Source organism: Melospiza georgiana, chromosome 2 (genome assembly GCF_028018845.1).
Source record: "Melospiza georgiana isolate bMelGeo1 chromosome 2, bMelGeo1.pri, whole genome shotgun sequence".
Lineage (NCBI taxonomy): Eukaryota > Metazoa > Chordata > Aves > Passeriformes > Passerellidae > Melospiza > Melospiza georgiana.
Window position 1 is genome coordinate 53,334,063 of NC_080431.1, and position 23,796 is coordinate 53,357,858.

At 40.8% G+C, this 23,796-nt stretch overlaps 2 protein-coding genes across 4 annotated transcripts in view; both read right to left on the minus strand.

The window, feature by feature from the left end:
* The window catches only part of ZC3H13 (zinc finger CCCH-type containing 13), a 45,157-nt gene extending 37,620 nt beyond the window's left edge, over positions 1-7,537 (minus strand). For 2 of the 3 annotated variants that reach the window (XM_058044560.1, XM_058044543.1), the window contains exons 1-3: positions 7,446-7,537; positions 1,499-1,621; positions 951-1,060 (exon numbers count right to left, since the gene is read on the minus strand). In XM_058044560.1, coding sequence (XP_057900543.1) covers positions 951-1,060; positions 1,499-1,615 — 227 coding nt within the window. In that variant the 5' untranslated portion in view covers positions 1,616-1,621; positions 7,446-7,537. Of the gene's footprint in view, positions 1-950; positions 1,061-1,498; positions 1,625-7,445 lie in introns of all 3 variants that reach the window. The other variant, XM_058044551.1, reaches the window with a different exon arrangement.
* Positions 7,538-8,870: 1,333 nt separating this feature from the next.
* CPB2 (carboxypeptidase B2) lies at positions 8,871-21,950 on the minus strand. Its single transcript, XM_058045816.1, has 11 exons — positions 21,866-21,950; positions 18,467-18,542; positions 16,497-16,621; positions 16,297-16,405; positions 15,664-15,765; positions 15,028-15,132; positions 12,304-12,420; positions 11,765-11,855; positions 10,371-10,573; positions 9,259-9,343; positions 8,871-9,135 (listed from the first exon to the last, which is right to left on the minus strand). Exons 1-11 carry the CDS (start codon positions 21,940-21,942, stop codon positions 8,951-8,953), a joined length of 1,275 nt encoding a protein of 424 aa, XP_057901799.1. The 5' UTR covers positions 21,943-21,950; the 3' UTR covers positions 8,871-8,950.
* Positions 21,951-23,796: the final 1,846 nt, after the last annotated feature.

Below are 23,796 nucleotides of genomic sequence, written 5' to 3' on the forward strand. Positions count from 1 at the left end.
ATGCATTTCGTATCCCAGCTGCTAGCACCTTGGAAGCAATGGAAGATCAAACAAGCAAAGTCAAGATCATCCTAAGAGCAAGCCACATGAATAGGAAAAAGAACCAAAGACAGAACCCTAACATCAGGCCAACCTTCCTTTTGTTGCTTTACTCTTTAATGCTTCAGTGTGCCCATCCATAATCTACAGGTAATATTGGCATTATAAAGGACAGCTGTTTGTAAATTGTGACGCCTTCACAGAAAGAACTAAAATCATCTTTTCATCTTTTTGTCCTTTATAGAAAGAACACTACAAGCTTGCTGCCTTACTTGGCTTCAGTTAGGTGTTACACCACACAAAGGACAGTTGAAAAAACAATTAAATTTTAGAAACATATGAAGAGACATATAACAAAAAATATTCTTTTTTGAAAAATTAGGTAACTTTTTTGATCTCCCCCTACAGGACATTTTCCAATATCTGATAGATACAGTCACAAAGCCATGTTTTGAAGAGAAGTGTCTTCTCACAACATGAGAGAAACAATAGACATTCATCATGTAACATAGCAAAGGCAGGAGGGCTGTGAGTGTAAGCACTGCTGTAAGTAATTGCAAACCAGCATTTTAGTACAGGACAGAAAAGTATACCAGAAAGCTGCAGCGACACTATGCCAAAACAAATAAGTACTAAGGTACCTGAACTTCCCATTTCAAGTAATATATAGTTAATTTGCATCCAGTTGACTATTCATTTTTTAAAGCTGTATACACACAAAAATCCTGCACATTGCCAAAATAATTGTTTTAAGCAGCTTCATAAGGCAATTGGTTATTGATATAACACACAATTAGGCACACCACAGCATTTCACTTAAAAAAAAAAAAAGACCAACAAAACAAAAGACAGAGTTGCAAAAGCTATTTTCCTACAGCATGTGAAGAATTCAAAGTGAGTTCTTGATTTACCTTCTATAACTGCTGCTATAGCCTTTACCTCGTGGTGAAGGGCCATGTACGAATCTACATGTGTTCCCATAGAGGCAGTTGCCAGTCTTCAGCCAGTTACGGCACTGTGTCTAAGAGACAGACATTACTGGGTGAATTTCACACTCCTTTCTGGAAATACCATTGGTGTGAGTGTGGCAGAACAAACAAATGACTCCACATTAAGTCCCATTTAGCTGTAATTTCTGCCCATCAGTAATATAATTGATTTTTTTTTAAATAATCAACAAAGAGCATCAGGTCTGGCAGAGAAAAATTTAGGTTGGTGGAAACACTATTAATATGCACAGTACTACTGCTCCATCCAGAAGCTGGCACAACACACGCTATTTGAAAATTCTTGTATTGGCATGTTCAACATCCATATGTTAAGGAGTTCTTTTCACCTTTACTTAACCTCAGTAACATCTGAGTTTTTGCTGCTTGTGAGCTACTCTTTCCCACCATATAAATCCTGGAAAAGAAGATGCTGGGGTGGGGAGGAAAAGAAGAACACTTTTACAACTCACCTCTGCAGTACTTCCAGTGCTGGGTCCAAGCCTTTCAAACACACTGGGTCTTCGGGATGTGCTATCGGATATGGTCTTGGTATTTTCCACTGTGACCTTCCTTCTAATTTTTGACATTTTGTACTACTTCAACCAAAAAAAAAAGCAAAACTGTAAAATCCTTCAGTTTGGGGCTTTGACACTGAACTTACATGAATAAAATAGTATGAAATACGTTGCAAGAGTTGCTGCAGAGGTGATGAAGAAAGAAAAAGAAGTCATAAATGAGTGAAATGTATCTAATAACACGGAATGTTTCTGACTTGAACTAGTCAGCTGAACACCAGTAATGATAATTTTTCATTTCATTTCATGACCTGCTTTGGATTCTTCAGCTTCCCCTTGGGAAAGATCATATGACATGTTATTCATTTAGGCAGCAAACACCACACAGGACAGATGCTTTCTTTCGTTGTGTATTTTTGGTGCACGAACTCAAGTGACTTAAAGTGAATAGAACCTTTAATGTTATTTCACCAGCCTCTCAGAAACCAATTTCAACCACTAAAAACACCTCCCAGTTTTGAAACAAATTTTGAAAAATGAGAGTTTTATTTTTTCCCCCCTTGTTGTGTATGACAACCTGCTGAAAGCCATCTTGCTATCATCCACAGCCTGTGTTTGTTGTCAGTCTGATTTCTACAACTATTTGGAATTACATGAGTTTAGGAAAAAAACAAAAAGACAACTCCATAATGATGATGCACTTCTTAATCTGCTCAAAAAGTAGCTCCTCCTCATTAAGAAAAACAGATTTTAAAGGAAATACAACATAACTTTGATAAACAAGAAGCCACAATTTATCTTACCTGAGAAAGGAAGGAGTTATAGTGAAAAAAACCCAACCATATTTAAAGAAAAGGAACATATATTTTTAGCGCTACAGACAGATTGTACAAAAAGGGCCTCAAAAACTAATCTCTATTCTTTACATTCTACTTGATGAAAACAAAAATAAAATCGATTTAGGAACATCTGCCAGGTACTCATCAATTTATATACCGCTCAAAAGCACACCTCTTTGTTGTGCTGCAATGTGCCACCACCCTCATTATTAGCCAAACACTACTCTCCTACCCTTCTGCTTCGAGGCGCTGCACGCATCACCACATCTAGAACACACGCACACACACCAACTACCTCATACACAAACAGGTTACAAATGACAAACTGCATCCATACAGCCAGAGTAATACACGTTTAAACTAGCATCCACCAGAGAGGATTAATACACATTTTCACCATCTGATCAGCAGTATGTTCCCACAGTTTCCATACAGTAAGGTTATATTTCAGAGAAACAAAATATTATCATGTCAAAACGTGGACACTTCATTATCTGAACCCTACAGTTATTTCCATGACAAGATTTCCCTAGGAGTCTGACACCTGTGCATTTTCTACAAGCAGAATGCTGTGTTGAAGCTCTTGAAGCACTTTAGCTCCTTTATAAACAATGGAAGAAAGAAAGCTTACACTGTGTATTTCAGATTTCTCAGTAGACCTCTGCTCTACTGACTCCTTCTCCAAGCCTCTGATTATCTGAAGAATTTTATCTCACAAAAAAGGTTCAGATAATCAAGACATTAACCAAGATGTTCAGGGAGGGTAGAAGTTAACCATACGGTGTATACCAAACATTAAAAACAATGGTTAACATCAATTAGTGGAAGCAGACAGTCAAACATTAGAATTTCCAGTAGTATGAAATTATTTGGGTTAGTAAGAACTGTGGAGAACAGAGATTTCCAGAAAGATCTAACTGAGTTAGAGAATTGAGTAATACAACAGCAGATGAAATGCAAATAAATATAATGCAATGCACACAAGGAGAAATGACTTTGTCTAAATAGTTGATGAGACCAAATTAGTCCAGTCTTCTGAGAAAAATAATTAGGGGTCATTGTGGACAGCTCAATGTGCAGCAATAGTTAAAAAGTCTGACAGGATAAACCATTAAAGTTAGAAAGCAAAACAATACCACATCTCACCTAGCTGAGCATCCTTCCATTTCAGGATTCTCACAGAATCTCAGAAAAAAACTACTAAATTTCTACAGCTTCACGCAGTCACATTCTTTTAATAGAAGATATAAAAATCAACTGACACATGCAAAAGCATTTTTAATAAGACAATCATATAACAAATGCCTAATTTGGATCCAATATTTACAGTTAAAAGAGCCATATCTGAAATTAAAAGAGTTAGATAAATGACACTGGCAATGGCATTGGGAGAAGGTTCAACACATGAAGGACAGATGAGTCTAATACACAAGTACACACTGACATCGTAGCAGCATACAGAAAAATCACATTAATTTTGCCTCAATTCCAATGTACTTTTGTTCTCATAGAAACAGAGGCAAAACTTTCACTTTAAATGTTAATTTTTACCCAGCATTTAGTACCTTTTTGGAATTAGCCTGTATAGGAAGTTATGATGATGACTAGGCTTAAAAAGATAGTACAAACACGGAGAGGATGAAGAGGCACCATCATCCTAACTGAACGGATAATTTTCCAACCACCTTTTTTCCTGCATTTTTGCAGATGGAAATTAGGAGGAATACCATTCAACCCTAAATCTTCTAAGGTTTGTAAAACCCCCTATTTAAAAAAATCAAAACAACTAAAAATGAGAAACAAAAGCCTGTGCTATTTTGGGTAGCAATCTGTCAATTCTAACCTCATAGTCTGGTCCATATCTACCAGTTTGCAATTAACAACAGATCCTTTATTAACAGAAGAGGTATTTCATGATAGATTACTCTAAAGAAACAAATCCAGCATGCTGTGAGTGCACAGCATATTATTTTTTGTATGCACATGCTATCACATGAGGGCCTCCCTCGTGTAACAAGAACTGCAATTCCACTGCTCAGTGAATACAGATGTTATCAAAGGCTGCAGGATTAGAGCCCCGACACATTACTCTGAGGCAAACTGAGGAATTTCACTTTGTCAAACTATGCATTTCAGAGACTGTGCTTGCAAACGCAGTCAGTCCCATTTTCATTCTTTGAGAACCAAGTGAGTTGGAAAAATAGAGAGATTATTAAAACAATACTGAAAATCTCGGATGGATAACGACAGTTTTTTTGTTTCTGAGAAGGTTCCTTGCTCATAAACAAGTACTGTAAGTTGAAAAAATTATGTGTTTAATTTCCAAATTTCTCAGACTGCACATTTATGGACAACCACGAACAATTTAAATGGAACATCCCACATAGGTTCCCCTTCTGAAGCATTTTCACCTTGTGCTGTTTTGCCACTGATGATCACAGCCCTGCTATCAATCCCACGCTGATGACCAGTGCAGGGACTTCCCATCACACGTCTGTGCCTCTGAATTGCCATCTCCTTATCAAACACTAATGTGGGATTAGCTGTGAGCACCAGTGTGGACTGAGCCTTAAGCACTCTCAACATTTCAAATCATTACTACCAGGATTTAAAAAAAAAATTAAAAAATTTTTAAGTAAAATATTATACACTATTTCGGGCACATGACATTGCACTGCTGACTCTTAGGGGCACTGAACTTTCTGCTACTTCCAAAACAGAATGAAGTTTCTGAAACTAAGCAAAGTTAACTTTATCTTTCTTAAAATAAATTCTATACCTAAAATTTTACCCGTAAATTATCACTTTTCCATGCATAAATAAGATCCATGACAACCATTAAAATAAATTAGAAATACCATAACACTAGGATAACTCATTCACGGATGCATCTATGTAATTCTTTAATAGAAATAACTTTCCCAGTTATTTCAGTTGCAGAAAAACTGAAAACAGAACCTTTCACAATCTGTTAATGACATTAATTACACTAGCACTTGAAGGAGAATATATCACAGTGTTATTTACATGAATCATCTAAAATGTGACAGACTTGAGAAGAGTGCACCTATTGAGCACTGACCAATGAACTGAAATCCATGAGGCATGATATAATTGACAGCATTCACTGAAATTCTGTAATTTTTATTACCAACATTCTTAAATTTTGGTGTCAAGCATGCTTAACATTTTTCTTCAAAATCAGTGTGATACTACTTAAGTCATAATCAAGAGATATCTGAAACACCTCATTTTCTGTTAGAAAAACCTAATCCAGCCCCCCCAAAAAATGAATCCTGAAGGATTCTACAGGAAACCTTGAAACTGAGATGTAACAGAACAAAAGCAAAGTTCAAAACCAAGAAAACATTTAAGGAGATAAAAATCTGTTTAGGAAGTCCAAGACATCACTCATAAGCATGTCAATGTCTGCACATGCACACCACACCACACACAAGCTATGCACAACATCACTCCAGAAAATCCTACCTGTGAAGGGATAAACAATATGCCATTTCAAATAACAAGTGAAATTACTTCAGTCCTATAGATATTCAGATACAAACTCATTATTAACACTCCTTGATAAACTAAATACGTGTTGAAAACTAAATAACAGCTTTGAGAATGGTTCCCTGCACTTTTTAAAATTAAGAGCTTTTACCTGAAAATATTTCGGGCGCTATTACCATGTTAACATTTCTGTGTCACATCGCTAATAAAATAGCAATATTTGAAGAAGCTCCATGGGTTTACTACCTAAAAATATTACTAAAAATGGTAACATGCATTCATAATGAACCTTCCAAAAGAGCAGTCAAATACTCACACAGAGAAGCCTGTTTGACAGAAAACTATAAACTAATCCAAATTGAAAAACTCCTTGCTGGTAACCCATCACCACAGTAACCTGAACCTATTCCTCTAACCTCACATAGGATATTCTCCATTAGTAGCAACAAGCAACTGCTAATTATGTTTGCACAGGTATAAAATCATGGTTGGCTTTCCACAGGCAAATAAAAACATGGGGCCCCAGTACCGTATCAGGAAATACAGAGTATTCCCTGTCTTGTCTAACAAAGTCTTCACACTCAAAGAAGATGTTTCCCCAGACTAAGAGACAGTCTGTGAAGACTGGAGTGGACCAAGCTCACTGCCTTAGTGAACTGACATCACCTCCCATCTGTGAGCTGGATCAGCACACTGCCGTGCCGTCACTCTCAGCACACACGCCGAGAAGCAGGGTGTGTTATCTCGGGCACAGCCACATAAAGCCACACTTCTTCAGTTCTCAGGTGCATTGGCTGAGTCCCCTACGTGCACAGAGGAACCGTGAGTGTTCCATCACCAGCCCAAGATCCCTCAAAGCGCTGGCTGCTAACTCACTGAGAGCCCAACACCTGACCTTCAAGCACTCTCGCAGAAGGTTGACAAGAAATCAATGGAGGAGCGAGACCCCATCGAGAAGCCAAAGGCGAGGCCCTGAGTAGGGCACCCACAACACACTAACCCAGCGTGCCCGGCTACGAGCTCTGGAAGGGATGGGAGTCAGCTGTAGGCGCTACCTGAAAGGATGGTGGTGCGTCAATTCCTACAAGCGAAATCAGTAGCCCCTCTTGAGCACATAGAGCAGAAACTATTTTACTGCCAGAAAGTGGGAGAAGAGCACTACTGAAGTGGAAGAAAAAAACCCAAACAAAACCAAAATTCAACCAAACCCCCCCACGATCAGGGAATGTCCGACTACACGGGAAGCAGACTCCAGCACGACCACCGACTGACGGAAGGGCATCCCGGGCACACGGCGGGACGGCGCCTCCGGGCGTTCCCTCCGCCCCTCCTCGGGGAGCCCCGCGTCCGCCCGCGGCCCCGCACCAAGCCGGGCGAGAGCGCGGCCCTTCCCCGCCGCTGGCTCCGCAGGCCGAGCGCGCCCGAGGCCCGGCAGCCATGGGTCGGGGCCCAGGCTCGGGCCGGGGCCGGGCGGGGGGAAGGGAACGCGGGGGGCCCGCCCCGCCTCTCCGCCCCACCCTCCGCGCCCGCGGCCGCCCCGCCGCACTCACCTGCTCCTTGCGCTGCCGCGCCGCTCCCCGCCGCCTCCTCCGCCGCCGCCCGGGGCGGAGAGGGTGGGAGGGGGCGAGGGGGGGGTCCGTCCTCCCGGGCCTGAGCGCGGAGCGGCGCGGGCAGGAGGGGGAGGAGCGCGCGGAGCGGCGCGCGCCCCCGCGGACCCGCCGCTCCCGCCCCGCGCGCCGGGACAGCCGTCGGGGGAGCGCCGCCGCCGCCACCGCCTCCGCGCGCCCTTCCCGGCGGCCTTCGCGCCGCCCGCGCCGCCGCCGATGATGACGGCGGTGACGACGGCCGTGACGTCGCAGCTGGGAGGGCGGTGGCGAGAAGGGCGGAAGCGGCAGCGCCGCCATCTTGGGAGGGCGGGGCGGGTTCCCGGCTCCGCCCCCGGGGGGGCAATGGGCGGGCGGGGCGCTGGGGCAGAGTGAGGGGAGGAGGAGCTGAGGGAGCTCGCGGTGCTCGGCCTGGAGGGGGCTCGGGGGTGACCTGACCGCTCCCTACCACCGCCTGAAGGGAAAGTTAGCCAGGTCTTCTCCCTGGCAGCAAGTAACAAGACGAGAAGGCCTGGTATTAAGCTGCACCAATAGAGATTCAAGTGGCGCATTACGAATAAATTTCTTCGCAGAAAGGATGGTTAAACATTGGAATGGATGCCTAGGGAGATGGTGGAATCACTGTAGCAGGAGGTGTTTAAGGAAATACTGTACATGTATTGTATTGTATTTTATGTACGTACATGAGTGTACTGCACACTACTCAGTGCCCTGGTGTAATTGACAGGGTGGTGTTGGATTGTAGCTTGGACATAATGGTCTCTGAGGTCTTTTCCAACCTCAATGAATCTGTGTTTCCTTGATCTTCAACTAGAACAGGCTGCTCAGAGCCCCGTCCAACCTGTCCATAAATATTTCCAGGGATGGGGCATCCACCACCCCTCTGGATAACCTGTGCCAGTGCCACGCCACCTTTATTGTAAAAACTCCTTCTTTCTTAATCTAAACCTGCCCAGTTTTGGTTTGAATCCACTTTTCAGAGTCTTCAGGCCAGTGCTTGGCTGCAGGGCTGGGCCGGCTGTAGTGGAGCAGCCTCTGGGCACTGCCGCTCGCTGGTTTGGCCACTCGTGTGTCCCCACCTTGCTGTGCAAATGGGGCTGTTCTGTTGTAACCAAATCCTGTAATAACACAAATGACCTAAATGAGGCAATCTCTTCTGTGGAGGGAGTCAGAGACCCTTTCACCTGGAATTCCCACCATCTAGTGGGATATGTGTGCTTTTTCCCGCTTACACTACTCTCTTATACTTGTGGTGCAGTGAGCTACTCTTATAGAGACAGGTATATAAGTATGGCTGAAAAAAACTGATGTGTTCTAAAATACAAGGGGTGCAGTCATTCTGGGGTTTTGCCTATGTACAAATAATTTTAATAAAGGAGCAAGCTTTTTTTTTTTATTGCATTTTTGAGAGTAACTAAGTGCAGTCGTGCTGGAATAAATTATATTCAACATCACAAATTTTGTAGAACGTGTTGAGCTATCTCTTTGACAGCAGAAAGGGCCTCTAAGCAAGTTGGCTTGATTTCTCGAGGAGGAAGCAAAAATCCGTAAGTTCCTGTGTCACGAAGCTCAAAGGTAAAAGAATATTTAATGCCAAGATCATAAGCCCAGTCGTCAGATCCTCCAGGAGCTAAATCTGTGTGAGGAAAGGAAAATAGAAAAATTGCCTGAAAGCAAAACTTTTTCTGTTCAAAAGCTGTCTTCTGATCCTAGAGAGGATATATTGTCATGACTTTCATTGCCATAAAGTCATACTTACAGATTGTTTGTGCACCAGCACCAGGTCTGTAAGTTTTCCAAGTTGTCCTCTTTATAGCTTTAGCTGCTTTCTGTGCCAGACTTTCCTGAAATTAAACAAAACATTATTATCTTTAAGGCTGTGTGACAATAGATAAAATGTACGCAGTTAGAATTTACTTACAGTGTGCTCAGGATTTCACACTAGTTAAATAATCATATAAAAGGTTCCAGAAAACCCACTGAATGTGGTAAAAGTTTTCAGCATATGCCCATGCTGCAGATTGTATTTCTGCTGTAGACAGATAAAAAGTATAGATGGGACCTTATTCCCACTTCTGGCAGTAAACTGTTGTCAAACCATTTGTTCTCATTCATCTCATATTTTTTCTTTTCTGCCACAGTACTTAAGTCACTCTTTATTTAAGTAATATTGACAAATGTGTCAGGAAAATGTTTTAATTGTGAGAACCCTACTGTTAAGCCATGAAGAAGACTGAAATGCCCAGAATCAGTGCACCTCTCTCTGCTTTACAGGGAAAGAGCAACTGTTCTGTTTTGAACTCCACTGTTTTCAATGAGAGTTTGTGCTGTGTCATTTGGTGGCTCAAGAAAGTAAAATTCTACATATGCAGGATATATTTTCCATCCTACCAGTAATTTTGTATAAATATCCCTTAAACAAAAGCCTTAATAAAAGTAGCCAGTGTCCACCAGAATACCTCATTGCTTAGGTATGTAAAAGGTGTTTTCGAGAGTCACACTCCCAATTAATTTCAGAGTTTATATAAACCATAAAACATAATGAAGAATTTGCACATATATATCTTTTCAAGATGTCCAGAACAACAGGACTCTGCTCTTCTAGCAGCACCATCAATATCTTAGGTGTTGTTGATGTATAATCAATCTGGAATAAATATTTTCATTTTTCTGTAGCTTTCAGAAGCAGCTTGCTGACTTGCACACTACTAGACCAGCCCAGACTTTTAAAATTTGTTAAGAACATCAAGAAAAATGTCATTTCCTAATTCTTGATCTTCCCAGCACGGTGACTCCTTCATTACAAGACTGACCAAGCTGGGTGAATAGTTCTGGAATAAGTGTGAAACTTCAGGAGGTGGGAGGACTTACCAGCTCTTCGTGGTCCTTGCTTTTGTTCGTAGTGTAAGAATATGGAAACAGCACCAGCTGGGAGTAGGAGTGCATGGTGATGTAGGCTTTAATGGTGTCCTTGTGGTCTCTGATAAAGCGAGCCACTGCTTTCACTTCAGGCTCAGACTCTGGGTAGGGTCCACAGTATGTCTCGTGGCATTCAAAGTGAGATGCTCCTGGACCTTTAACCAAAAAAATAAAAGTGCACAGTTTTACTCCTTTTCTTCTTCACTTCTGCATTTCTGTTCATGAAAACTGCAAGAGTATGAAATGAAAGAGCAGAGTAAGGTGCTAATACACAAGAAATCGTGGATTCCACCATGCTATGGAAAGAACTCTCATGCTTGTAGAAATCTCTGCAAGCCTTCCAGGATTTCTCACCTATTGTGCTCTTACAAACAACCAAGAAGAAGATGTAAAAAAAAAAAGTATTCAATGACTGGATAAGAAGTCCTAGAGGAGAGGATGAATATGCTTCATTTAAAATGATCACATGATTGTGAGATCTCATCTTAAAATCTAGAATACTACAGAAAAAGGCAATTCTACATGATTATTTAATCTTGTGGGAAAGCAAACTCCCAATGGGAAGCTGAAGAAACAAATAAAAATGAAAATTTTTAAGAAAAATTGACGCTGAAACAAATTATCAAGAAGACAAATAGGATTCACCACTTCTGTCTTCACAATAAGACCAAATAACTTTCTGGAAGCACTCAGGATCTTTAGGGAAAAAAATGTGCGTTTTTCTTGATATAACTGCCATGGATGGTTTAGCAATGGGCTACAATGACTGAAATCCATTATAGGACTTTAGTGTCAGCCCTGAGTGAACTTAGATCTGATCTATAGGGTAACATTTTAAGACAGCTATTCTGCAGGCTGAAAAAAACTTGTCAAGTACTAAAGTGCCTGCAGTAATTAAATATGATATAATCTTCATAAGAATCACAAAGGGCTAAAAAGTCTTGGTCAGCTAGGCATTATGGAAGGATGACTGAGCTGATTAGTTTGTGCACCACAGTGGAGCAGCTGGATGGTGCAATAGGCCTTGGGTGACATGGCAAGGGCCACCTCTTCTCTTTTTCTTTCTACCTACAAACAGCCTCCTCCTCAAGGTGTGTCACGGTGTGATGCAAGGAGCTCTGTTGGGCTGGGAAGAGGTTATTCCATGGTGTCATCTGAGGATGAAAAATCCTGAGTCCCAGAAACAATTATCTAAAGCTGGGAAAGTTGTCACTGGTTCATAACAGATAGCTGCATTTGTCTTTGTACTAACTTCATGGAACAGTACATGAAAAGGTTTTCAAAATCAAAAATTTTCATGGCCAAAAGTGAGGCAGGGGTACAATAGGAAGAAAATGATGTCCTACCACACCAGTGTGCATCAAAATTCCTGTTCATGTCAGTACCGATGCACTTGCTGTTACCATGTGAGGAGCGGCTTTTCCTCCACAGTCGATTCTGTGGAAAGAGACACACAACACATGTTCAGAGGAAAATGCTGGAAAAGTCAATGCACCACCTCACTGATTAGTTGTGTGACTTCCCACGTGGGCCTCTGCAGTCCTGTGCTAGTGAGGACCGAGGAAGATTCTAAAACCAGTCTGCTCGCCAGCAAGGCTGGGTGATAAAAGGAAATGTTGGGAAGGATCTGAAATGATCACATTCTGATTTCAATGGAATTTGGACTGTGGAAGGAGGGCAGAAGACATACTGTTTGGCCAGGCATGTGAGTTTAGGAGCATAAATCAAACCTTCTGTGGGGAAAGATGCAGAAATTCCAAGCACAGAAGAAGAGTTTGGGGTGTGCAGTTTCAGGATGATAACTATGCCCTAACCATGCACAATGATAATCCCCATAAGTAGCAAATCAGTACCTTGAACAACCTTTCAAAAAAGGGCTACATACAGAGGGGTGGCTCCATGTGTACGCATAGCCATCCACGTTTATCACAGGCATGACGTAGAAATCAAAGTGCTCCAGAAGCGTTGTCATGGTCCGATCTCTCTCACGCACATGGATTGCCTGTAAAGCACAGGGGAACCATATTAAGAGCATTTTTAATTGTTATTTTTCTTACCTTCCTGCAAAGGTACCTGGTGGCAGGTGTAAAATAATTGTGCAATTATCAGAGCAGACTACCTGAGTCTGATAAGGCTCATCATGGAAATGGTTAAATAGCAAAGTAGCTCTCTGCTCAGAAGTGCCACGGGGAAAAATTGACACAGTCAGTCAGAGACACTGCAGTTCTTTAGTGTTAGTGGGTGGTCATGAGACAGAAATGAAGCCTATTAATAGGAGGGTTTGAGCTTTTGCTGCCTGTGTAAGTAATAGAAACCCTCCCTCCTGTCCAAAATACAGCAAGCTCCAAAATAACAAGTAATACTTCAAACGGCTGCCATAAATTATATTATTTATTCTGGTTGCATTGTGAGTTTAATGCAACTATGTGACAAGAGTCAGTATGATGTACATTGCTAATTTTGCCTCACAGCTTATTTTGAAGGCTTTAGTGATGCTGAACCTGGTTGTTGGTCCTTGACAAAGAAATAAATTTTAATCTAGATGAGTGGGTTTGTTACTATTAGAATAGACTAAGTCCTTCATCATCCTTGTTTTTTCTTCATGCCTTACTTAGATCACCTTTTTTCATTTTAAATCCTTCCTAGTTATCCTCAGGCAATGGGCTTCCTTTGACTAAATGAGAAATGTCAATCTTTCTACAATCTTAACGACAAAATTAAATTATAAAAAGTGGAACTATTATAAAAAATGCCTAGGATTTGCTAGGGAGAACTGATGATTTTAGTGCCTGTTTGTAGATGTGTATTAATGTCAGATTTAAAAACATTGCTTCATGAAGAGATACAGAAACAAAATTTGAATTTAAACCACGTAAATTAGATCAAAGGAATGGAGAACCTAAATATTCGGCTTGTTACCTCTGAAAAATGCTGCAGGGACATGTCACTGGCAAAATGACAGCACAGCTGGTAATTATTGGGAGCAGCATGAAAAGGGCAAATGCATTTATATCCAGTGGAACCTTGCAAGCTGGGACTATCAGTGGGTCACAAGGTACATTCAGCTGTATTTGTCCCTAACTCCTGCAATATCCTTTCAAATATTTTAGGCATTGAGATTTTATAGTTGTGATTGATAACAAAAATAAATAAATTTATTATATTTTTATTGTTATTATTGTTATCATCATCATCCACATTATTTAGCTCCATCATGGCCAAATCATAATTCATGCTTCAAGGACTCATCTATGTTGTTCCTCTGATTACAGTACTGGTGACTGTGAAGTCTCAGTGTCATCTAATTTATTTTTACTGTGAACTTTGCTTTTGTGAAAAAGTAATAATAAATTATATCTCAGAACATTAACTGAGAAAAATGGGCAACCTTGTCTGGGCCAGAAAGGCTCAGGAGCCTTTTCCTGGTCCATCCCAGGGACTGGGTCAGCAGCTCAGCATAAGGAGTTGAGTAAAGATGCCTTAAGTTCAAAAAGACCAAGGCAATGTATTTTAAAATGCAGTTGTAAACTGTGGATGTTGTTTCTTTTGGTGCAGCTTTGTTCTGTCTCCTGAGCAGTGTAGATGTAATAGACCTTATAATCCTTGTAGATTATAAAGATAATAATAAATATCTTTAGTATTTTGTAGATACTAAAGATAGATGTGCCTATTTGTCTGTGGCTCACAGACAAATGCCGACAAAACCAGCCACATCAAGGCTGGTTGATCTAAGCCCATCCCATCAGTGTTTAATCTACCAGCTCAACCCATCAGTGATTTTCTAGTATCCATGAACTGGTACTACAGCTGGATGTGGTTGGTCGTGTTCTGGAGGTCTGACATGAGGCTGTCACTAGGGATAATACCTGTAGAAGAACGTGGCTTATGTGGCCTTTTTCTCTGCAGATCCAGAAAAAAAGCAGGAGCACAAATGAAAAGCATGGAGTCAGGAGGAGCAGTGGCAGCAGACACAGGAGTAGGTGATGCATCACAGCCAGTGGATTGCTGCTGTGGAGCTGTGCCATGTCTGGAGCAGGCAGGTGTGGGGTACCTATTGCTCTAGGAAGGCATGTAGAGCAGAGCCAAGGGTTGTAGGACAGCTTGAGCTCACCCTGTGTGTCTTCTGAGTGCCCAGGCAGTGCCAGTTGCAGTAACATGGACACAAGTCACCATGTGCTGCGTGACTCAGAGACAAGAGCACTGCTGCAATCCACAGGGCAGCACAGACATGGCCCTCGCAGATTACCAAACACGTGCTTTTCCTGGCATGCCTTCTCCATCCCTGACCACTCACAGCAATAAATGTCTCTGCTGAATTTGCTGCACATACTTTGAGGTTTCTTTCTTGCTTGATAATATGTTTGAGCTGCTTTGCATTTGCTCCCCATGACTTTCTGTTTCTCTCACACACACATGCCCTTATCTACTGGCACACACACGCACACACACACACACACACACACACTGCTATGCTTGCAGCTTAGACATAAATATCATGTGTTGGAGTAAATGGATTAAGGCTTTATGGATGCAATTGGACAAAGGTAAATGGCATCAAGATTTTTTGCTTTGCTTTGAAAACAGTAATCAGATGTGATTGTGTACTCACATGACCTATGAACCACAGGCAAAAAGCAGGAGAAATCCATTCTCTAGCGTGGATACCACAGTCAATCCATATGGCATTTTTTGATTTTTCCTTGCTTTTAGAAATCTGGCAAAAGAGACGTTGCATTCAAATGTCACCACTGGAAAGGGTACCACATAAAAGTGGAAGTGAAAACGTAACCAAGATGGAAGAAGAAGCATCTGTCTTGTAAGGAGAGCTCAGAAGCTGAGACCGATCCTGGGCCAGGTTACATTTACATACAGTCAGAGCCATTCAGGCTGCTTGCAGAATCCCAACACAGGCACCAAGACTAGAGCAAGAGCTCAGGTCAGGGGAGTCTGCCATCAGCTGGGCAGGGCAACAAACTAGATTGGCTTCAACATCAACAGAGGAGGGTATCCAATATTTCATGCCTTTGCATGATGGCCTAGATGTGGTAACATCCTTTGATCCAGAGAGGAACCTAATCTGGTCAAATGCGTTTGCAACAGAATGCATCTTGCTAGAACAACTTAGGACTTCTAAAAATCACAAAAATAAGAATGTAGGTATAGATTTAAGGAAATGTCCTGGCCAAACCCCATCATTTGCTTACAGTAGTACTTGGAAAGTTTTTGCAGTAAGTCATAGGTGTACCTTCAGAACATAAAGCGGTCGCTTTTCATAGGATGATCCAATATATATTTTCTGGAGGAGATCAGAATGGACTTTCACTACTGCCTCCATCCAACGGTATATCTGCAAGGGTGAAGTTAGTAAGTGGATCTACTTTTTACTGTTTTCCTTCCTCCCTGAAAGTAGCCTAGATTTAAATTCATTCTACCTTCCAAAATTTTTGTCTGATGGAAAAGAAAAACTAATAATTTAACCCACCTACCACATGCCTGACTCTAATTTTTGTTAAAACCAACGGTAAGATGCAGTCACAACACAGTCCAAATGTAGCCCTGAAATTCCTGTTTAGTTCTATTTGTTTAAATTGTTATTGATTTCATGTTTTAAATACTTACATGTTTGTTTTGTGACTTCATTTTGCTTCTCTGTTTACTGCCTTTGAATGACAGTTTGAGTCAATACACGTATGAGAGATTTTGTCTGGTGCTTCTTTCTATCTCTATGAAGGCATTACAATAAATAGACTCTTAATTGTTGTGCAATGCAGTGGTAATTATTAACTGCTGATGATTTCTTTCCCTTTATATCCATTCTCAACCATGAGACAAATTTCATCCTTTGCATCTACAGATGTTCACAACAAAAACAGCTTACTTCTTGCATTGAATGGTAGTTTTCATAGTATGAGGAAGATCCACGAGCATTGACTGTGTCATTGACAGTCTGTTTTTCAATAATTCCTTGAACATCTCCCATCAAGACTCTGAATAACAAAGGAAGAGCACAACCTCCTGTTAAATAAATGACAAACAACTTTAAAGAATCTTTCATGACAACAAATAAAAAATACATACTTGTGTTGGATGGTCAGTTGCCTTAACTGAGATTTTATGCTATTTATGCTGGATGCCCTGACATAGAAATGGACTTCTCTGTCCTTCTGGATGTTTTCAACCACAACAGGTTGCCAGAGAATGACCTACAAAGTTTCCAAAAACATTTTATTTCTTTTTAACTGAGGAAAGAAAAAATATTCTTACTAACATTTAATAAGCATTTTGAAAACAATCAAAGCATATGTTTTCAATTTAAGAGACTCCTTGTAACAAGCAGTTTAATGTTCCTTGTGATGTGTAGCATTCTGCTACTTCTGGAAGTGAAATGTGTGTAGAAAGAAAGGTTTATAATGACTTCTGCACAGAAAATCATAAATCAAGAAAAAAGGCAAGAACGTAACGTTTTCTAAGATAGTATTTCTAGTATAATAGATATATTTAGCTGGTTATTATATTACATGTTTTCAAGTCTGCTGAGAGTTATTTTCCCTGAGGGTATTTGGAGAATTAATGAAGATCAGACAGTCTTTGTAGTTATTGTATTCTCTGATGACTTTGATCAGCGAGGAAATGAGTGCCAGAAGGAGTTTGAATATAAGTCAAGTTGAAGAGGCAATACAGAGATTAGAAATTGGAAAAAAGTAAGAAAATGAGATTGTTCTTTGTAAAATTAAATGTTTTACAATAATAAAATCAGAAGCCAGCATATTCAATAAAAGACTGAAACTTCAGAACCAATAATACAGAAGGATCTGGGGGTGACAGTTAGCAGTAAATTAGGCATAAATTTGGAGTGTGGAAAAAGTCAGCATAATTATTGGATGAATTTTTGGGGCATACAGCATGAAGCCACCAGACAATAGGGTTTGTTTTTTTCCTTTATGGTTCAGCTGCACAAGGAATATTGTTTGAACAATAAATGGTAACCATTAAAATTGGTTGGGAGTTACTGTTTGTGTCTACCCTTCCCCTTTCCCTTTCTATTCTTTTCTTATAGCTTCCTCAATTTATAGTAATGGAAACAAATTGTCTGGTTTATAACCCATGAAAAATATTTGGTTGGCATATTCCCATAAATGACTTGGAATAAAACACCACAAGCCCTCTCGCATTGAATGTGCTGCAGTTCTTCTTCCTGACTTCTTGGGGCTCCTTGTACAAGAAAGTGAAGAATCACAGCAGTAAATAAAAGATGGAGGAGCAGAGGTTTATATTGGTACAGAAAAAGAGATGTATATGTGACTTGACTTTTGAAGGTGGAAAAGAGCAAGGTTATCAAAATGTTACTGAGAACTTAAGGGAAGGATTTTGGAGTGGGCATAAAATGAATAGAAGCCAAGAGAGACAGAGAAAGACTGGGTGTAGACACCTTTAAAAGCTCTTAGTCATATGAAACCCATCCTCAATCATCCTGTAAATTATGTGGATTGAAGAAATGGTTACACTTTTGTTGCAGCGTTGACTTCAACCTGGGAGGGTGTGATTGGGTGAGAAAAGAGATGTCTCACTTAAATCAAATACTCCTTTTTCTAATGAAAGATGGAAGTAATAATAATACAAAAGTATTATTTAAGATATTTTTATCTTCTAGATGCTACCTTTAAAACAATACCACAAAAATCCAGTCCTGATCTTCAAAGGTGTGCAAGCCATATATAGGTCATGATCACGTGGTCAAAAGTGCTGAGGCTCCCTAGCAAATGTTTTTCTACTTACTGTGTGTTGGTGTTTTTCCAGTTTTGCAGTGCCTTAATACACAAAATCAATTGCAGAAATATGAGCTCCAATATAATTAATTACTGAGATATTATGTAAACACATGTAAATCAGAAGGTAGTGAGAAATTAAAACCAAGCATTTCCTGAGCTGATGTATTAGAACAAATAAATTGAAGTGGGCTAGATCTTTCTTGTGAGGGAGAAGATGTATTAGGGCATTTGGGGGGAAAATCTGGCCTAGAGTTCAGAGAGACAGAATAATCTGTTTACCTCAGTGGTGTTCAGTAAATCCTGAAGAGCTTCAACTTGTTCATCAGTTTGTGGGAGAGCCCACAAAACTTCATCCCTGAAAAACAAGGGTATTTAGGTGAAGCACAGGTCCTTGGAACAGCTCCAGTTCATGCAAAAGGGAAGAAGCAGGCTCGGCCTCCCTCATCTTCCCTGGCTTGGGTGCCATGAACCCAGAGACACTTCAATAGTGAAGATGCTGAATCTGGTTCCAGCCTCTGCATCTACCAGTCATCAAAATCCATAAAAGAGACAATGCAGGGCTTTGGTAGCCAATATTTACTGCTGAACACTGAGATTGCTCCTGGGAGCTGGCACCAGCACCACAGCCACCAACCCCAGCTAACCCACAGTGCAGCAGCAGCAGCTGAAAACTACCTGAGAACAGGAAGATGGCTCTCCTATGGTCCCCTGAGTTTCTCAGCCACCATTCAGCAGAGACATCAGCCCTCCCAGGCTGCCAAAAGCCCTCACAGGTTTGGCAAAAGCCAAACATGATGTTTTGTAGATGTGCATTCCTACTTTAGTCAAGTTTTTCTGGTCTCCTCATTTGTGTCCCTCTGCTGGTATTGTTTCAGATGGTCTGCACCTCTGTCCTCCCCATCTTTGCCCAGTAACTTGTATTCCCTTTCTATTTGAAAACCATGATCTGGACATGCTGTCCATGACATGGTGCTTCCAAGCTACTCCATGCCTGATGCCACTATTGGTGACAGAAGTGAAATTCACTTTCTGGAAAGAAAAAAAACAGCACTCTGCATTGAGTCCTGATCATCAGTGTACTGCAAGTCATGTAGTAAAAAATTGCATTGGATGGGTAATTAAAATAATTAGTGTGTGTAGAAGACGGTGACTCAGGAGTGTCAGGCCCCTCTTTCCATTTCCTGGGCTGGGGTGGCTCTCAGCCATCTAATCACGTGCAGCTGGTGGCACTGTATAAACCAGATCAAACACGATCAAAGTCCCCACCAGCTCTGTCTGCAAAGACTGTCCTGAAAAGAAAAGAGGCAAGGCTCTCAAAACTGAGGTTTTCAAGCAGCATAACATGATTGTCACAGCTTGTTGCTGTGACTGATTTCAAGCGGAAACCTGACAGCATCTGGCAACCAGGTGATTCATCTTTACTTTTAGCCAGGCTCCAAGCAATCACTGTTGTTTCTCATGCAGAACTAACAACATGCCAACTCTATTTTTGCCTCCACCATCATTTGACAGAACATCAAAAAACAATCAGGGATAGGCAAGGTGGGCAGCTTGCCTATTTCTTTAGTGCACTCTGAAGTGTGTGTTTGAGGCTACTTTAAAAATGAATGTCTTCTCATAGCTGAGGGTGGCTTTTCACACAGGAGCCAAGAAAAGGCCTGCTGCATCTGGTTTCATTGCATGATTCCCCCAGCCTGAGAGCACCATGGTGGGGAAGCTGATGTGTACTTGTACCCCACAGTTTGTTGCACAGCTGTTTCATCCCAGTGTGGTAAGTACTGAACAGGTGTTACAATTCCTCCCTAGCTCTTGTGATAAGACCTGAATGCACTGAATAAGCTGATCAAAGTTCTGCCCCTGCACTTCAGTGTGGCAAGTATTAACTGCCAAAAGTGTACTTGTTGCCCTTCTCAGTTCCCCTGCTTTGATTTGGCATTGTACCCTCTTCTTTCCCATTCTTTGTAGAAAACACCCAGACAAAAGCTCTAATTATTACCCTTATACCAAGCACAGAATCAGCCCTCCCAGCTTCCTGGCCCTGCCTGCTGCCCCTGTACAGCTGGACCTCTTTTCTCTCTCTGTTCTCATGCCCTCTTTCCTGACTGCTTTCAGTTTGTCCTTGAAAAAAGCCTTCTCATTCCTTCTTCCAGTGTTCTGCCAGAGACCCATTGGGCTCTGTCCCTGTTTCCCATTCTTTTTCCTTTCCCTTTTTCCTCTTGGTAGAAGTCCAGCTGCCATCCCCACACTACCTTACTCAGATCTTACCCTGTATGTGAGTAAGTTACATTTCAATTAATCTTAGATGGGTTTGATATCTTCATCTGAGCTAAGCACTCTTTTAATAAAGAAACAGGTGCTTTAGGGGTTGGGTTAACCTGAGCTAATTTAGATGTGAGCTAATTTAAAATATATGTATTTAGAAGGCAATTTATTTTAGGTGTGTGCTAACCTAACATGAATTGCCTTCCAAATACACATATTTTTCCCCACTAACAGTACAGAAAGGTGAAGGGGACTTGTTACTACACAAAACTGTGTAAAAATTCCATCTGGTCTAAAATTCCATTCTTTTAGCCATTTTCATAACTGGGCCTGGGGGGATTTGGCTCCTGCTTTCCAGTGGGAAACACCATATTCTTCTTTGAGAGTCAGATATTCAGTGTTCTATTTAAACATGAAATAAATAAATCTTCAAGTAGCACAGAGCAATATTGTTCCACTGAATTCACCTAAACCCACATTTGTTTCCCCCCCTACTTTAACCCTCCCACCTGCATAACAATCCACAACAAAATATTGCAACACAAAAGGAAGGAAAGATCCTCTTTTTGAGGCATAAACTCAATGGTGTTCACCTCTCACAAGTTTGTAGAGTGGTGCAAAATCACAGAAGGGATATGAAAAATAATTCACATTTTATTTGTGTAGATATTTCAGTTCTGGGAGCTGGTTATATTTAATCCTAGGTTGTTCAGCTCTGCTTAAAATCATCACATGAAGACCTTATCCTGTTAGTTCTACTTATTAAAACATCTCGGGTTTTTAAACCAGTGGAACATGCAGAAAATAAAAGCACTTTGCCTGTCTTCATCTCTGACATATGTTCTCATCTTTTAAGAAAGCATTTGCTTTCAGGGCATTTCTGAAGTTTATCAATAGGTAACAATAAAGCTGATTCTGAAACATTGTACAATTACCAAATGGTTATTCAAAAATGATTTATGCCTGGAAAAACCATCATAAAAGCTGCTTTGGAAAGAAAACAGATTGTTAGCACTTTCTAAAATGGTTTCTCTTTCTACCTCAAGAAGTAATTCATTTAAGATCTTGTTTTAAGGTGAATGAAGCAAATTATTTTTCCCATTAAGTTTCCAAATGCCCTTTATTGGCATTCAGAAGTACTGAATGAACAGAATTGATTTGCACTTAGACCACAAAGAGTAGTCTTCATATGATTAAAAACACAGGATTTATGGATGCAAAGAAGACTTAAAATAATTTCATTTCCCCCACCATCTTTATGTTAAATTGAACCCCGTATCCAATTACAAGGGCAATAAATATATGTCAGCCTTTGACAGATGTTCTCTCATGCAACTCAGAATTATTTTGCATCAATACTTTCCCTGTCCCACCCACCACACACTAGAACACCCAGTAGCATCAGTAGATCTTTACCTTGGAGTAGTGAAGGCATGCTTCTCTGGAACCAAGATTAAAAAGGTAAAAAAGAACAGGTAAAGCTTCATCTTCATGATGTTCACAACAAAACCAAATGCAATAGGAAAGACAAGGGTTCAGGACCCACATTATTGATTTTTAAAATGTTATTTAAAGAGTAGTTAAAATTTAATATTGCTTCTCACTTCAACCCCAAGCTCCTGGTGGCTAAGTCAATATGACAGAGCTCCCTGGGGAGGTGCTGCTCATATTGATGTTGTCCATGTAGGAGAGGATAAAATACATTTTGAACATTTTCATATTGACAAATCACTTTGTCATCTCAGCCTTTTATTCTATTGCAGCTATGAACCACAGACATAAGAAAGAACAGGAAGCACAAAGCTTTTGTGATCCTCTAATATTTGTGGAGGTCCAGCAGCATGCTGTGCATCCAGCTCTCTTATAAAGCATCACAGCCAAGCATGAATCTGGTTCAAAGCAGTGGCAATGAGGTTAAGTCCAAACAGAAAAATTGTGAACAGGAAATCTCCTTTTCCTGGCATTTGCTAGTAGAGAAAACAAAGAGCAAGTGAGACATATGTTTTTGTGGTGCTTTGACATCCATGTATTTTCCTTATGGATGTCACAAGGGTTACTTTTCAAGAAAAAGTACAAGTGACTCTTCATCTCATTATTATTAATTTTTGCATGCCCCCAAGATTTTGCTCCTCATAGCTCTATCCACAGGTGTCCATACAGGACATGCTGAAGAGCTGTGTGAATTTGGCATGTCCAGAACAGACAGGGATCTTCATCTCTGTTCCATGCTTGAACAAAAAATCCAAACTTGACTAAGACACAGATAATTATCCTGGTTTAAGTCCTCTTCCAGAGGGAAGGGAATTCATTCCAGAAGAGGACTGAGGAGTGAGTCAATATGTATGTAATGGGGACAGCAGGGAGCCAAGACCTGGATGTGAATGGGGGAACGAAATTATTTGATGCTCTAGGTGTGGCTTAGGATTATAGCTATACCCCAGCTAAAAAATGCCTGGGAACAAGCCCTGGAGCTAAGGTTAGGTGATGCAGACTAGATTGCATCCATGAACATCCTCTAGAACAGCTCGGAAGTGGTGTAGATCAGAGCCAATTCTCCACCTAAGCAGGCAGCCAGGCCTTTGGAAGTCAAACGCAGCCCTGAGTTTGGTTTTGGTTTTGTTGGTGTTTTTTATTTTGCTTTGATTGTTTCAGAAGGGCAGCCCTGTGCTAAGAAGCCAGGCAACTGAGTCTTAGGTGACTGAAGTCAACAGAGGTGAATCATGCTCCCCAGTGGGTGTGCTGGGGTTAATGTCTCTGTGAAAATAGACCAACACTGAAAATCCCCAAACTGGAGTTAAGCACAAACCCGACACTAAGAGGAAAGGCAAAGAAAGGCTCATGGGAAGTGAAATCACTGATGCCTTACCTAGACTTTTTAGTTCTTATCTTTTCTAGATGTTGCTCAAACAAACAGGAAGTTCTGGTAAGGTACAGAGGCCATTCCCAGCAAGGGCAGCGCTCTGCCAGAAGGGTTGATTTTTAAACCAGTGGTTCAGATGCTCTTTCCTCACACAGGCAAAAGGAAGCTGTCAAATAAAAATAAAATGCAGGAGAGAAAACTTGCTCATCCAGACGCCCTTTCATGTGGAATTGTTTCATGTACAGATATGATGAAAAATTTGATCTGCTGAGCTAGGTTTAACAGAAGAGATTGAAAAGCTGATGGAGTTGGGTTGCTCTTACTGAAGAAAGGAAAGGATCATATCTCTACATGTCTTAGAGTGTTAATTAAGTGGGAAAAGGGAACACCTTTTATTGTCTACTCAAGAAGAGAATTTTAGACAAACAGTAGTTGAAAGACTTTTTTTTAGTGTTGGTGGCTTTTCCAGGAAATTCTCCAGTTTATT

Coding starts and splice junctions, on each gene's coding strand:
- CPB2 (XM_058045816.1), bottom strand. CDS start 21,942: ATGAAGATGAAGCTTTACCTGTTCTTTTTTACCTTTTTAATCTTGGTT. Junction 16,406..16,496: donor CAACTGACCATCCAACACAA/GTATGTATTTTT, acceptor TTTGTTATTCAG/AGTCTTGATGGGAGATGTTC. Junction 12,421..15,027: donor GCCTGTGGTTCATAGGTCAT/GTGAGTACACAA, acceptor TGTGCTTTACAG/GCAATCCATGTGCGTGAGAG.